This window comes from Peromyscus californicus, unplaced genomic scaffold (genome assembly GCF_007827085.1).
Source record: "Peromyscus californicus insignis strain IS unplaced genomic scaffold, ASM782708v3 Scaffold_8__1_contigs__length_139910024, whole genome shotgun sequence".
Classification (NCBI taxonomy): domain Eukaryota; kingdom Metazoa; phylum Chordata; class Mammalia; order Rodentia; family Cricetidae; genus Peromyscus; species Peromyscus californicus.
In genome coordinates, this window is record NW_026294606.1 from 23,449,554 (window position 1) to 23,466,477 (window position 16,924).

At 41.2% G+C, this 16,924-nt stretch overlaps 1 protein-coding gene across 1 annotated transcript in view; it reads right to left on the reverse strand.

Annotated features, from left to right (window-relative positions):
• Sycp2l (synaptonemal complex protein 2 like) overlaps nt 1-16,924 on the reverse strand; it is a 56,252-nt gene that overhangs the window by 12,076 nt on the left and 27,252 nt on the right. The window contains 6 exon segments of the mRNA XM_052728450.1: nt 5,679-5,805; nt 8,026-8,075; nt 8,605-8,749; nt 12,637-12,685; nt 15,936-16,017; nt 16,112-16,169. Of these exon segments, the coding sequence (XP_052584410.1) occupies nt 5,679-5,805; nt 8,026-8,075; nt 8,605-8,749; nt 12,637-12,685; nt 15,936-16,017; nt 16,112-16,169 (511 nt within the window).

Sequence of the window (16,924 nt, forward strand, 5' to 3'; positions counted from 1 at the left end):
TAGCTTCTACTAATGAGAAAGGACACACTGTACTGGTCTCTGTTTGACTTATCTCAAACAAATCCTCCAGATTCCACCCATTTTGATGCAAAAGGCAAGATGCCATTCCTCTCTATGGCTTAATGATGCATTTTATATAAATGCTACATTTTTGCTACCTGTGCATATTTCTGCGCAGGAGCACCTGTGATGATCCCATTTTAGTTCATTTTTTTAAGTTCATATTTAAGTATCATCCTGAAGGTTTCCCTCTTTGGTGCATTGATTTCATTCCCTTTGATTACAGCCACAGAGGTGGGCAGTTTACCATACGGTAAGTCTATTCTTTGTTTTGTAAGGAACCTCAAATTGGTCTCTGTAATGGCTACACTAATCTGGTATATAAGAGTTCCCATGGTCCACATCCTTGTCAACAGTATTTTAAAATAAGTTGTCATAACTGGGTAAGCTGAGTTCTTGTTATAGTTACATTTGTTTCGTTGTGTGCTAAAGATCAACCCAGCACACACCATTCAATGCTCTCTTACTGGTCTATAGTCGCTGCCACTCAGTAAAGGCTTGATATTCATTTCCTTAGTGGCTAATTCCATTACACACTTTTTTTTCCCTGAATCATTCTCACATTTTGCATCCCTAGAATGAAACCAACTTTATTTTTCTAGTAGTTTTTTTTTAATTCTTCTCTCATATATTACATCCTGACTGCAGTTTCCTTCTCCCTCCAACACCCCACCGCCCATCCACTCTTCTATTTCCCATCAGAAAAGGGCAGGCCTCCCAGGGATATCAACCGAACATGACATATCAAGTTGCAATAAGACTAGGCACATCCCTCATATCAAGGCTGGATAAGGCAACCCAGTGGGAGGAAAAGGGTCCAAAACAGTCAAAAGAGACAGAAACAGTCTCAACTCCCACTGTTAGGAGTTCCACAAGAAGACCAAGGTACACAACCATAATACGTGCAGAGGTCAGACCCATGCAGGCTCCCTGATTGTCGGTTCAGTTTCTGGGAGCCCCATGAGCCCAGGTTAGTTGACGCTGTGAGTTTTCTTGTGATGTCCTTTGCAGGGGTATTTACCCACCAACCCGATAGTTTCCCAGAGTTTTCATGAGTGCAAGCAGCAGGAAATATTAGATAGAAGGATTAGATTAGATTGTGGAGATAAACAGATAGAAAATAAAGGATAGCCTCAAGAGGGCCTGGAACCTATTCCAACGAGCCCCGACTCTCTCTGCCCCAGGGTATTTATAGAGATGCCAAGGGGTGGAGCAAAAGACCTCCCCCCAGCACAGCCAAGTGCAGACCATCTCAGACACCTGCACTCAGGCCCGTGGTCCTAATCATCCTCTCTATGTGGACCTGCTGGATAAAGCCACAAGGTACTTGAAAACGGGCTCCCACAGTCCTTGACCCCTCTGACTCCCACAGTCCTTCCTCTTCCTCTTCTGCAGGATTATCCAAGTTCTGCCTAATGTTTGGCCATGAAATTAACTCTATAATGGTGAAAGATCTTGATATATTGAATTAACTTGACTTGCTAGTGTGTTGTCACGAATTCATATATAATCATCAGGGATTCGTGCTGTGGTTTGTTGTGTCCTTGTCACGTTTTGGTAACAGGGCAATGCTATCACCAATGACAGGAAGGTCATGGTGGTGGTTCGGTGAGGTAAAGTGCTTGTCTCGCAAGCCTGGAGACTCAAGTCTGGATTCCTAGACACCACATAAAAGGCAGATGTAGTAGCAGCACAAACATCTGTCACCTCATCGTGCCCATGGGAAGATAGGAGACAGACACACATATGCAGTAGACTCTCAGAACCTCAGGGGCCAGCTAGCCCAATGTCTGCAGCAGTCAAGAAACCCTACGTCAAAAGAGTGAGAAGACAAGGTCTGGCACCAGAGAGTCCTCCTCTGGTCTGCATGCATGCACACAAATTAAGATAAAGAACAATTGAGAAACACACCTGATGTCAATCTCTGGCACACACACACATGCATGCGTGCACACATATTTTTAAGGATTTAGAAATAATGTTTTCTATGTTTAGCTTTATGGAATAGTTGGAGGATTTTCATTATTCTTTAAAAATTTTGGTAAAAATTTAGCACTATAGGTATCCAGTTCCTGGGTTTTCATTTGAAGGGAAATTTTATTACTGCTCCATCTCATTGCTTGTTAGGGTATTTTATGTCCTCATGGATCAGTTTTGGCAGAATGTGTGTCCAGAGGTTTTTCTATTTCTTTTAAGCCTCTAATTTGTTGGTATAGTTTTTTATAATTATCTGTAATAATCTGTATTTCTGTAGTATTGTTACAATGTCCTCATCATTACCAATTGCATGTGAGTCACCTGCTGCTGATGATAGTGTAGCCAACTGTTTTATCTTTTTAGAGTATAACTTTCACTGACTTACTTTTTTATTCCAATTTTGATGATCTCTGCTCTAATTTTTATTAATTTTTTCACTATCTGTCCATTGTGAGTTTGGGTTTTTACATTCTTTGAGATACATTTAGACTATTTTAAATATTTTTTTAAAAAACAGACACTAATTGCTATAGGTTCACTCCTTTTTAAAAAGGTGTGTGTGTGTGTGTGTGTGTGTGTGTGTGTGTGTGTGTGTGTGTGTGTGTGTACACACGTGCGTGCGCTGAGGGCATGTATGTGTGTGCACTGTGTACATGCCTGATTCCCACAGAGGCCAGAAGAGGGCGCCAAATGCCCTGAAATTAAAATTAAGGATGGCTGTGAGCCACCATGTGGATGCTGGAAACGAACCTGGGTCCTAGGCAAGAAGAGCAAGTGTGTTTTTAACTGCTGAGCCATTTCTGCGGGCCCCACACTTTTGCTGCATTTCCCAAGTTTCACTATATTTGAATTTCTACTTTCATTTATTTCAATGCATTTAAATCTTTTCTCCTAACTGATAAGTTAGTGTTCCTTCAAAAGTCTGTTAAGAATATGACATAACCACCTCCCATAAGTCATCCACACTCGAGAAACCTATATGGGAGTCCAAAACTACTGAAACAGCTGGCATGTCTGAGAAAGAATTCAGAGGTTTACACTTTTTTAAAAGAATGATCGTGTAGAAGAGTCATTCGGATGAAGGAAATCTATCCAATCCAAGACCTTGACAGTCTCCAAAGTGATTCTAACAGTTAATGAGTTGGAGATCAAAATCCAAAATAGAAGAAAATTTAGCACAGAGATTGAAACTTTGAAAAACAGAAATGCTTAAAATGAAGATGGTCCATTAAATAAAAACCATGAGAGGTACGTCACTAACAGTCAGTGGTGTGGGTTGAGGTGACACATGGAGACAGGTGACAGCATAAACTGCATGCAGGGCTCTCCCTCTGGCACTCACACTAGGTCCGGCAGCAGTGTGTGGTTGATGATGGTGGCAGCAGGATCTGTGTTGATAGGAATAAGTAGCAGAAACATTGGCGTTATTCCTTCCTTGAGACTGCATGCCCAGTGGCGAGACTGTAGCCAGAGCTGGGCAAAGCTCCTTTGGAAGGCCCTTTATGCATATCCATCCAGGCACAGGGTTTTTAGCTGGAATCAAGGGAGTTACTCAAGACTCCTCAAGTTACTGTAGAGATGGCAGCAAGGGAATCTGGGTGTTTCTCCATACCCTGCCAGCAGCAGGTGCCTGGGCTCAGCGCAGGTTGAGGGAGAACCATTTTACTGCCTTGGCACAAGCCCATATACATCTGGTGACACCCTCTCTCCTAGAGGGCAAACACCCAGATCTCCTAGGCCAGGGGCACTCTTTTCCCTCTGCCATGGCGCTCACCTCCCATAGTGCAGGGTACCTGTCACTTTCTGTCTTCTCTGTGGAGGAGCTGGGTTCTGCTCTGAGCTACTTTGTTCAGACAGCTTGAATCAATTAACACAATTAACTTTTATATATTGGTTTGGATTTGTCTAGTTTTAATGAACTGGTTCATTAGTTTTAACAGTTTTGGGTAACATTTTTGGGACTTATCTTTTTATCAAATGAGATCTTCAGTCATTCCTCTTATTTCTGTCTCGTTGATTGCTCTGATGAGGGCTTCTAGGACTGCACTGAATTGAATGGTGGAGTGGACACCTTGCCAACTTCTTCTAAGTCTTTGATAAAATCTTTTCACCCTTTAATATGGGCATGAGATGTAAGCTTTTAATGCATAGCCTTTGATATGCTGAGGTATATTCTATATATATTTAATTTTTGAGTGTTTTTATCATGAGAATGTAGACTTTCTCCAATATTCTTCTGAGTCTATTGAAATTATGACTTTTATTCCTCATTTTGTTATTGTGATGAATGTCATTATCAATTTTCATGAGTTGAACCATCCTTGCATTCCAGGGGAAAATCCCACTTGATAATGGTGCACGATGCTTTTAATGTGCTGCCAAAGTCAGTTTACTAGTTGTCTTAGTGTTTCTATTGCTGTAATACAACACTATGACCAAAAGCAACTTGGAGGGGGAAGGGGCTTTAACCAGGATTTTCACAGTGCATTATCAAAGGACATCAAGGCAGGAAGAAAATCAGGGCAGAAACTCTAGGCAGGAACCTGGAGACAGGAACTAAAGAAGGGGCAATGGAGGAACACTGCTTGGTTTGTTCCTCATGGTTTGTTCACCCTACTTTGTCACACTATTCGGGACCACCTGCCAAGGTTGATACTGCCCACAGTGATCTGGGCCCTCTCACAATCATTAATCAAGAAAATGTCCTACAGACTTACCTACAGACAATCTGATGGAGGCATTTTCTCAATTGAGGTTCCCTCTTCCCACATGACCCTAGCCTATGTCAAGTTGACGTGAAAACTAGCCAGCACAGTAGTAGAGTATAGCATCTCTGTTCTTTAGGGATATTCATATGTAACTCCTCCCTCCCCCTACCCATTCCCTTGTCTAGCTTGGATAACTGAAGAGCTAATGGCCTCATGAGACGTATTTCAGAGTGTTATCTCCTTCTTGGGTTTTGGAGTTTGCAAAATTCTGTTCTGCATTCTTTAAATAAATTCTTTAAATTAGGTACAATTCATTCATGAATCCATCGAGTCCCATGCCTTTCCTCATTGGGAAGCTTGATTACTGCTTCTTATCTGTGGCTGCCTTTGTTCTGTGATTGTAGAGTTGAACGGTTGACGCAGAAACAAGAAGGGTCAAAAAGAAAAATTGTTTACTATCAGTCCTGAAGGGTGTAGTGCTCCTTTCTGCTGGTCACCATTTGAGTTTCCCTGCCTGTAAGAGGAGCCCCAGATTCTCATGTACAAGCCAAGCTCAAGTAACAAAGCAAAGTTAAAACACAGTGTCTTCCTCCCTCCGCTAATGGAAACAGTAAATAGAAAAATGATCACACCATCACTTGTTCAGATTGAGCCGGGGACAGAGCTTAACGGATAAAGACACTTTCTGTCTGATGAGATTGAGGACTTGAGTTCAGTCCCCAGAACCCACGTGGAAGGAGGGAACCAATTCCTGCAAGCTGTCCTCTGAGCGCCACATGGATACTGTCACACACATGCGCGTGCGCACACACACACACACACCCCGCGCAAACACTCACTCAGATAATTTTACAGAGTCAAAAATCAGTTTCTTTTAGACAATTATCCCCAAATACAATTTTTTATAGTATAAACTAACTGAAAATCAAGTACCTATTTTCTGTGTAGATGCCTCAGGAGTTAAAAGCACAGAACTGCTTTGTAGTTTGGTTTCAGAAAAGTTTGGAAGAATGGTATCATTTTGCCTGGAGATGCCTTTCCAAACTGGTGTTAGCTCAGCCTAAAAATATAATAAATAGTCTTGTTAAATGCTAATGTTCATAACACTCAAAAACAAAAATAAAAAAACTCCCAAGATATTTTCAATTTCCTTTAAGAAGACTGAGTATTGGATTTGCGGCATCAAACAATAACAAACACGAAAACTCTAACATCCTCAAACTGGAAGAACACTGAAGTAAAATCTTAACTGACAACTCCAGCCTGGTGGTCCTAAAGGTGTGGTCCAGGTCAGATGACCAGCAACAGAGGAATTCAACAAAAATGCACATCTTCAACTCTCACCTACAAGTCGCTCAATCAGACGCTTGGGGCAGGGCCCAGCACCTCCCAAGCCATCCTGGTCACCCTGCTGGCTTTAAGTGGGGGTTGACAAGCTACTAGTTCCTGTAAATAAGTGCACAGTAGGCCCATTCATTTCCAATCTAAGGCAGTTTTCTGACTAGACAGGCAGAGATGGTAAGCTCTGTCGTGTGCATCTATGGTTCCAAGAACACAATCTTCTGTTCCCCTTAACAGGAAATATTTTCTAACCTTTGTCCCAAATTACTTCCTTGTAATCTGACCAGCCTGATATCCTCACAGAAAAACCAGCATAGAATTTTTGCTCATTTCGTAGCTTAAATTTATCAGGTGTGAGTCTGTGGTGCTTCTTTGAGCTTAATTAAAACCAAAGTTGTCTTTACTTGAATTATCTTCTTTTGGCCCCTTTGTACCTAATAACTCCTCATTCTAGGCTGAACTAGTCAACAAAAAATTAAAGACAGCTGTCCATATCCACAGATTTTTTTCCCATCCACAAATTCAATAAACCATGGATCAAAAATATTCTGGAAAATGATATGACTATACCAAATATAAACAGACCATCTTCTGGTTATTACCCTTTAAATAATACAGCACAGCAACTATGTGCACAGCATTACATTGCATTGGGAATGGTGACTTCAAGTCTACAGGAGGGAGGCACAGGTCATAAGTAAATACTGTACAACTTTAGGAAATACATGATCATCTACAGATTTTGGTATCCAAGCAGGGTACTGGAACCAGCCACCCCAGACACCAAGGGACAAGTGTACTAATCCTGACTCATAGGTTTAGTCTATTTTCTTGTTTAAAGAATAAAACAGGTGGAGCTGGGCTGGAGTACTAATGGCGTATTTCTGCAAAAGCAGGGAGGTATCCTTGGCATCTCAGCAGCTACTCCTTATTAAACTACTAATAAACTATTAAACTGGCATACTTTGGGGTGTGTGTGTGTGTGTGTGTGATTTCACAAGAAACAAAAAACCGCTGCTAAGGGAAGGAAGGCATCAGCTAATAAGATGAACCACTTCCTTTGCAGGACACTAGTGTCCGTATTCCTAAGTCCTTTGGTATAAAACAAGGATAAAGGAAGAGAAATTGGGAATTTTATAACTTTATGGATAAAATTCATATGAACCTGCAGGTGTTTCAACCTTCAGGTGCAAATGCTGCTGCTGTGGGATGTTCTGTATGGCAAATGTGTTGCTGATTAGTCAATAAATAAAACACTGATTGGCCATTGGCTAGGCAGGAAGTGTAAGCGGGACAAGGAGGAGAATAGGGCTGGGAAGTGGAAGGCTGAGTCAGAGAGACACTGCCAGCTGCCACAATGAGAAACAGCATGTGAAGATGCTGGTAAGCCACGAGCCACGTGGCAAGGTATAGATTAATGGAAATGGATTAATTTAAGCTGTAAGAACAGTTAGCAAGAAGCCTGCCACGGCCATATAGTTTGTAACCAATATAAGTCTCTGTTTACTTGGTCAGGGTTGAGCAGCTGTGGGACTGGCAGGTGAAAGAGATTTGTCCTGACTGTGGGCCAGGCAGGAAAACTCTAGCTACATGCTGCAGTGGTTAAAAATCTTTGAACATGATTTTAAAATCATCTCAGAAAACTGAAAAGTAAAGAAGAATTACATTAACATGTTCATTTTGAAATGGAAATTCAAGAGCATGCATTTGTGGGAAATCAAGACAACAAAGATGTTTAAATAAAGATCCTTTAGCAGCATTCGGGATGACCAGAAAAGACCCTAAATTTACTTGAGAATCATACCAAATATTTAGATATCCACGATCTTTATATTAGACTACATACCAGGAGACCCCTGAGTTGTTATTCTCATAGTTCTAAAGAAAGTGATACAGTTAGACCCATGAGGACCCAGGGCAACCAATGAGGTGCTCTTACCTGATCTTTCTCCCCAGCTCTGCCACCACTGACGGGGGAAAGCGGTAGGACTGAAAAGTGAAAGTGAGCACACAGTGGGCATGTTTCCTTATGAGACATAGACACACCCACCCCCAGTCATACATGGGTACACTATGAGTTTCAGCTAATGGAGGCGGTCTGGAGCCTTTTCTAGTCAGTCAGCCTCATTCACCTTGACCCCTGCCATGGCCATCACCCTCATACTTTGGTTTCACTGAACAAATGACTCCACTTCTCAGTTCTTCAAATCCTGTTTCCGAACAGTTAGCTCAAGACCCACCCACTTCTTACAGAAGATGGTTCCAGCTTATGCCAGATTCCTCCTGCCTGGTTGCCCACTGTTTTTCCACACCTCATATTTCAACTGTAGGCGGACCCCACACTGGGTTTCATAAGCAAACATTCTGTCTTTGTAAGTGTTACAGGGAAGGACGTCCCCAAGAGCACATATTTCCCTGGTACCTTACTTGCCATCCCACCCCCATTACATACTGAAGCATAAGTACCCGCTGACTTAACTGAGAAGTAGCCCAAAAGAACATAAGCAAACTAGCTTACTCCTTAGAGACCTGACTCTCAGCTTCCTCCCATGGGAATATGTTCGTAGGGATTTCCGTTTGTAATCCTGGGTCCAAGGTCGTTCACTGGTGCTTGAACTTGAATCTTCACTACTCTCAGAGAAGTGATGTTTCCTATAATTAAACTTTTCCAAAACAGATGACAATTGAGAACACCGAAAGCAGGCATTAGCACCACCTGGCATACAATTAAACACATCACCACATGCACCATCTACCTACAATTAAAACACGTCATATCTTTCTCTTTTTCTCTCTCTCTCTCTCTCACTCACTCTGATTTGTCTTGGAAGAAACACTTCTTGCTGGAAGACTAGGGTCTCTTCCACAATAATAAGGTACAGAATTAAGCAGGAAGAAAAGGAGCTCATCCAGGAGTCAATTACATGAGAAGTGCTGTGGCAAAGGATGACAATTTTCTCTAGTCAGGTATTTGGAATTGGAAAGGGATTGGTAACTGTCCCAAAGCAGCGGCATGCCAATATTACACCAATATCACCACTTCAAGCACAGATCGACATAACAAAAACCAAGAGAAAACACTCTTCCCAGTGACTGGGATGGAGCTCCATGGCCAAGTGCTTTCCCAACATACATAGCCCCAAGTTTTACCCACAATGAGGCAAAAGAAGGCAGGGAGATGGATGTCTTTGCAAAACAAACATTTTTGTTTTATAAGTACTGAAAGCAAACAAGAACAGCATTTGTTTAAGCTTAAAGCATCTTGAAATTAAGCCTAGGCTATCATCAGTTAGAAATGTAAGAGCAGCTACCAGAGTTCTAGAGGGTGAACAAGAGATTCAACAAGCTGCTAGACATAGACCCATCTGAAATGTGAATCGGCTTCACAGCTGTCGCTAACTGAGGATCGGACCAATCTCAGCCTCGGCTGTAATGCCATGACCATAACATGTAAGGTGGGTGATGGTGAGCCTGAATTCATGTTTTACAAACCAAATTCATCCTTCTTTAAAATGTTTATCAGGTCAGCATTTTGCATTAAAAGCACTTCTCACTTCCTTTTAAATTGACAAATATTGCACACATTTATTGTATAAAAACATTTTTATGTACCTGTACCTTATGAAATAGTTAAATCAATCTAATGAGTCCATGTGTTACTTCACCTGCATAATTTTAATAGCGAGAACAACTTAACACTATTTTCATAGTACTGTTCATGTGTAAAACACTATTGCCTATAGTCACTGCATATACCATGTATCTCTTGAACCTCCTGTCTAACTAAAATTTTGTGTCCTCAGACCCCCATCTCCTCCCCCTCCCAACCCCTAGTAACCATCATTTTCCTCTCTGCTTCTATGTATTCAACTATTTCAGATTCACATGCAGTGAAATTCTTTTTGTGCCTGGCTCATTTCATCTGTCCTCTGTATTTACCCATGTTCTCAAAAATGACCTGATTTTCCTCTTTTGAAATGCTGAAGTGTCTCAAATGTGCGTATAGACCATACCTCCTTTTACAAGTCAGCTCCTACTAGACACAACAATTACAGAGAAGGTAATTCCTGGAAGAAACTGGCAGCCAGTCTTATTTACGTATTACTCTTTACTTAAGGAAAAACGACAGTTGGAAAACAATCTTCCCTACACAAGCACGCGAGTGTACACACACACACACACACACACACACACACACACACACACACACACACACACCCTTCAGCTTTGATCAAGAGCTTTTCAACCTAGTAGCTCACAAAGAACAAGCAACCCTTCATCTAAAGCATCCAATTTAAAAAGCCACGCAGCAAGGCTGACCTAGCTTGGATTTTACAACAAAGCGTATTGGAAATTATTTTAAAAAAACGTGGAAATGATTTACAAAAATGGTTCTTACACACAAGAAATCATTGGGGGTTGGCGATTACTACAGTTTGGGTCCCAAACATTCCCCCAAGGGCTCCTGCACTGAAGGTTTGCTGCCCTCTCTGGGCGCCTGAAGTGATGCAGCTTTTGGGATGCAGAGTCTGGTTAAGGAAGTGACTTCCCTGCAGGTGCCTTTGAAGGGGACAGTGGCACCCTTGCTATTCCCCCTTCTTGCTTCCAAGCCATCAGGAGGTGAGCACATCTCCTCCCACGGGCACCCTTGCCAGGACTTACCACGCCACCACAGGCCAAGTCAACAGGCCAAGGAGTGACAGACCAAAGTTTCTGACACCATGAACTGTTGAAACATGGACCAGGAATGGAGTGGTGTGAGGACAATTCTCACTGCTTGTGAGAACACTCCAAGAAAACAAGAGTCTTGTGACCTCGGTTTCTTTAAAGCATAGAATTGTTCTTGGAATGTGTTTCCAAGCTTCCCCAGGTGTAGCGGATAGGAGTGAATTTATTTCATATTACTCATTATTGTTTGCTGTTGTATTAATTAAATGTTTAAACTATCCTTTCTATGCCTCTATGGAAAAACATCCTTTGGGGTTGTTTTTGTTTGTTTGTTTTTGTTTTTTGCCATGTGTGGCTTGTCCTTGTGATTGTATACAGCTTGAACTCATGAGAACTTTACTTGCATAACCTTTCTTATCCCTCAGAGTAGAAATGGTCTCAGGCTTTGAATAAAGTTAACTATTGCATGAGACTTTAGTCTGCCTCATTTATCGGCTCCATTTTCCCAGGTCCCACCCTAGAGCAGCGACCATGAACCAGACAGAACTTCCCTCCTCACAGCTGATTTTCTCAGTCTGTCACAGAAACAAAAACTCAATACTGTTTTTTTTTTTAAATCCCCAATGCTTGGCTGTGTTCTTTTTCAATATTTCCCAAGCAGAGTCCTGGACTTCCTTATTGTCTACAGACCCCAGGTAGGAACCTTCTGAGTCTCAGGGGCTGAGGGTAAGAATGGCTGTGGGGGAAAGTCAGAAAAAGCCAGGACACATTTGTTGACAGCTTGTGTTGGCAGCTCATGATCTCAGTTTAGAAAAGCCTTTCTTTTCAGTGTTCATTTCTGGGGTTTTTAAAAATACACTGAGACTTCAGGCTTGGGGTCCTGTGCTTTCCCAGGTGAGAGGTCATTAGCCGTGGCTCACTGGGTGATGGCCATTAGTCTTCTGAAGACAGAAAACCACGTCTGTAAACACCGAGTCAGAAGCATTTCATTTTGTCTTTGTTCTTTGCTAGTTTTGAGAAGTAGTCTCACTCTGTAGCCCAAGCTGGCCTTGAACTCATAGAAATCCTCCTGCCTCAGCCTCCCATATGCTGGGATCACAGGTGTGAGCCACCACATCTGGTCCATTTCAGTTCTTTAACAGGTCAAATTCCACTAAAGGTAAGTCTCGGTGTACAGTGTATCTATTTACTAGCCTTTTTTTCTTTTTTAAAGCAAGAACAAATTTTAGGCTCTGGGTCCAATTTAATTTAACAGAGTTAGGGGGTTGAAGAAGGACCACACATGTGTCCTTTGATAGATTTCTTTGGCTTTCTATGTTCATCACCATAGAAATGCCCATTTATACCCAATGTGCCTCTTGGGGCCACAGTCAGAGAAAGAACCTATCATCTCTCATCTCCCATGAGACAAGGAGAAGGTTTGTGGACATGCACTACTGTACAAAAGACTGGCTGAAAGGATTTGGTTTTAAAACTTCCATGATCTAGTTACCATCAAACAGGATTTACTATGAAGCTCTAGTTTTGTTGATTGATCTCATTCATCTATCTAACTGGATGAGGCAGATGGCTGCAGATTTACCTTGCCACAGTTAAGAGTTACAGCATATAATGAACAACAACAAAAAAAAAAACCAGAAAAATAAGTAACTGTACATACCAGTAGATTTGTATTGCTATTTTCTACCATTCTTTGTCTGAGAGTCTACCTACTATTTGAAATAACACTGATTTTACATTTGAAATTGCAATCATTTCTTGTCCAGTGAATTTGAGAAAACTATAGACAACAAGAAGCAGGGTTATGGCAATTTTGAAGACGCGTGCACATGGCAGACATTTGGGAAGTGCTGCCTCGAAACAATAGAAACTCCCACATTACCGGCATCCTTCTGTCTTGTTCTCCATCCCTCTCAAAGGCAGAATCATCCCTAAAATAAAATACATCAAGTTAACAGGCAGATACCACCTCCTTCACTCTCCTCCTCACTTGAAAGTTCTGGCTTCTTGATCATGGATGTTGTCTGTGCGATATAATCAGTTCTGCAGATAAAATGTACCTTACAACATCTTCCATAGACTGTCTGGAAAGGGGATACTGCTATTCCAAAGAGAATAAACCTTTGTGGAGTCCTTCATCTCTCAGATATGAGAGGAGGGGGCAGGGTGGGATCGGCAGGTAGCCTGCCAGCACAGGTGATACTCAAAAATGGGATAACCCAAGCCTGGTTCCACTCAAGACTTTTAAACAAAAGCTGTCCCTGGAGTTTGGTAATGCTGAGTATCAGTATCAGTTGGTCACTTGCGTGTCTTCTGTGGAGAGATGTTAACTGTTCTTTAATCTGTTTTTTTTAATTGAGTTTCATAAGTTCCTTGTCTATGCTTAACAGTAAGTAAATAACCTCTTGTCAAATATCCAGGCTATTAGCATAAGTAGCTGTACATGGGACTTGTGTGGACTGTTGGTGGGCAGCTTCTATGGGAAATAATATGATGCAACAGAAAAAAATTAAAAATAGAACTACAATATGATTTTCCAATCTCACTTTTAGGTTTATATCCAAAGGAATTGAGAAATCTGACACTGATATGCAAGTTCACCATTCCAAACCTGAAAACCCCAAATGCCAAAGCCCAAATCATCCTGAGTTTAAACAAGATGGTACAAGTAGACAACTCCACCTTTGCCCTTGTGTGACAGGTCAGGGGAGCTGCAGGTGTGCTGAAACACCAGATAAAGTCAACATTGTCCCACAGCATCAGGCATGTAAAGGACAAATGATGTTTATGTTTAGATTTGGGTCTCACTCCCAAGATATCTCATTATATATACACACAAATATTCCAAAGTCTAAACCCCCAAAACTTCTTGGCCCAGGTATTTGGATCAGGGACACTCATCTTTACCAAAATATGTTCATCCATTCATCCACTGATGAACATTTGAATTGTTCCTATTTGATGTTCAAGTTGCCATGAACATCTGCACACATTCCCTTAGTGGACATAGGCTGACAGACATCTCGGGAAATATACAAGATTGGAACAAATGGAGCATACACAAGATTGGAACAAATGGAGCATACACAAGATTGGAACAAATGGAGCATACACAAGATTGGAACAAATGGAGCAGAGGATAGGTTTATATTCGATGCTTTGAAACGACCACCAGGCATGAGGGTCCTGCCCTCTCCATTCCGTCAGCAAGTACAGACAGCATTTCTAAGGTAGCAGCCATCCTGATGATGTACAACGCATCTTGCTGTCACCTGACATCCTCTAATAACCAGTGGCACGGAGCAGCTCTCATGCTCTTCAGCTGCCCTGCATGTTTTTCTTTGGGACAGAACTTGTTTAAATATTTGGCCTGTATTTGCATTGGTTTGTATCTTTACCACTGAAAATTTTAACAAATTTTCAAATATTTACAAATATTTTCAATAAGGCCGTGGCTGGTCTTGTCTTTTCTATCAGTGATTTTTAACAAGGACAAAGGCTTGCTTTATCTTGACGAAGTCTAGTTTATCAGTTCAGTTTTTTACAGGCTGTCTTTTGTTTGATATCTTCAAAACTGCCCCATGCAAAGTCACATATTTGTTCCACATAAGTTTTAAATATAAGCCTTTGACCCACTTTTAGTTAATTTTTATACAGTGAAAAGATTGGAGGAAGGTCATTTGTTTTCTTGCATAAATACATTGTTATTTTCACATTGTTTATAGAAAACCCTATCTTTCTCCACTGACCACCTCTGCATTTTCATCATAGCCCAACAGTCCACATACCTGCAAAAGCTTTGACTCCCAGCTCGTATATTTCCATCTCTGTATGGCAACATCACCCTGTCTTAGTTAAGGAAGTTTCTAGTAAGTTTGGAGAGCAGATAGTACGAAAGCCCTCTCTCTTTGCTCCTTTTTGAAAACCTGTTTCAATACCCCAGGATCTTTAAGTTTCCACAAGGATGTGACAAATGGCTCACCAGTTTCTTTTTAAGCCTGTGAATATTCAAACTGGGGGTTATAATAAATACTTACATCAACTTGAGCAGTACTGACATCTTGCTATTCAATTGTCCCTCTGATGAGCACAGTATCCCTCCATCTACTTAAATCTTTCTCTTTTCTCTCACTGTGTTCTGGAGTAGTCCTTTTATGGTTGTGTCTTAAGTACCCTAAAAATTAATCCCTAAATCGATCATGTCCTAATGCTGCTGCAAACGGTTCTGCTTTGTGTTTCAATCAGAAAAAGCCCGTGTTTTGTGCGCTGATCTTGTGTTTAATCTAAAAATTCAGCAGAAAAAAATATGTTGCTGAAGACAACTCTCTGAAGGTATGTAAACAGGGGCCTGCAGGGCAGGAGATTTTGCCAACACAACTTAAATTATTCTACAGAAAACTTCACATGGAGTTTAGATGGGAAAGGCTGGGTTAGGAAAAAGGGAAAACTCCGAACTGCCCCCATGTAGTGCTCATATGAGCAATCATCTGTGTGACTCTGTAGTTTCACAATAGCCAAGACGAGGAATCAGCCTAAATGCTCACCAAGAGATGAACAGATAAAGAAAATATGGTACATATATACATGAGAATACTGTTCAGCCACCAAGAATAAAATCCTGAAATTCCCAACATGGGTGACACTGGAAGACATTCCGCTAAGTGAAATAAACCAGGTAGACAAAGACAAGAACTGCATGACCTCACTGTCACGTGGGATCGGCACACTCCAACCTATAGAGGGGAAGATAAAATGGTGGTCACCAGGATCTAAGTGAGAGGGTGTGATGGGGTGCAATTGGTCCATAATTACAGCTAGACATGAGGAATGACCCTGATGTTGGCATCACATTGAGGTAACTATGTCAACAAGACTGTAGATTCCATTTCAAAATGACAAGAGGCTCCCGAATGCTCTCACTACACAGAGATGATGAATGTTTAAGATGGATGTGCCAAGAACTGTTCATCAATCATTACACAATTGGTACTTGTATGAAAAAAACACCCTATCTCCCATAAACATGGCAATTACTATGCTGATACATATATGGATGTATCACAATGTCTCCATAAACATGCAACTTACTACAGATACAGACAGGCTTGAAAGCATCAATGTGTACAATTACTATGACAATTAAAAAACAAGGTAAATATGTGAAAAATGAAAACCACTTACTTTGTATCATTTACTTTAGAAGCCCGAGTTTGAATTGATGGTTCTTGCACATCTGAAGGATACTCGTGTTTTGAGGTAACTTCTAAGGACCGAAAGTTAAACACAAAATGATGGTAAGAATCTTGGGCAAACATTTAAACAGATCATTCAGTGATGGTGGAGAAGACTCTCTGTACCTTGATTAAGGTTAGGTGGTTTGGGTTTTTCAGGTGAACGGTCTTCTGTATGTGTTTGCTACAAGAGAAAAAAAAGTCACTATGGTATCAGGGAAGCCTCAGTCTTCAGCCTTTGGGACCTGCTCTGCCTCTGAAGAACAGCTGAACACAACTTGGCTCCCAATGACTCTGCTGTTCCACAACTATCATTTCCAAATCACAAGCAAGGACTTGCCCCTATCAAAGATGACCATGGTGTGTTACAGGTCCCCAGGAAGCACTGCAAGGATGTCTCCAGGAGCTTCAGAACTAGGGGCGAGGGTTCAGCTTCCCAAGACACCAGAGCAGTAACATGTAAAGGTGACAATTTACCTGAAGACTAATCTCTAGCTGTTAAACATGAAAATCCTGACATTATCAGTCACACCTCCGTGCCATGTGTTCACATAAGGAAACGAGGAATAAATGCTTAAATAAGCCAAGAGGGTGCTCTGTAATATTAATTCTTAAACTCACACATAAAACTGCACATGTGTGTAATATTATGTAAGATTTTGTTCCATTGTCTGCATTGTGAAAAGCTTGACGAGTCAAGCTAAGCATATATATGTCCTCAAACATTTATCATTTCTTTATAGTGAAACCACCCCAAATCCTTTCTTCTGGCATCATTATTACCCAGTCAGCCTGCTGTGAAACAGCACACCAGCCCTTCTTGCCCCAGCCAATCTAAAACTTAGTGCCTATTTTTAAATCCTAAGAAGGCTAGACCTAAGAGCTAGATGTCACCTCTTGTGCTGGCCAGTTTTATGTCAACTTGACACAAGCTAGAAT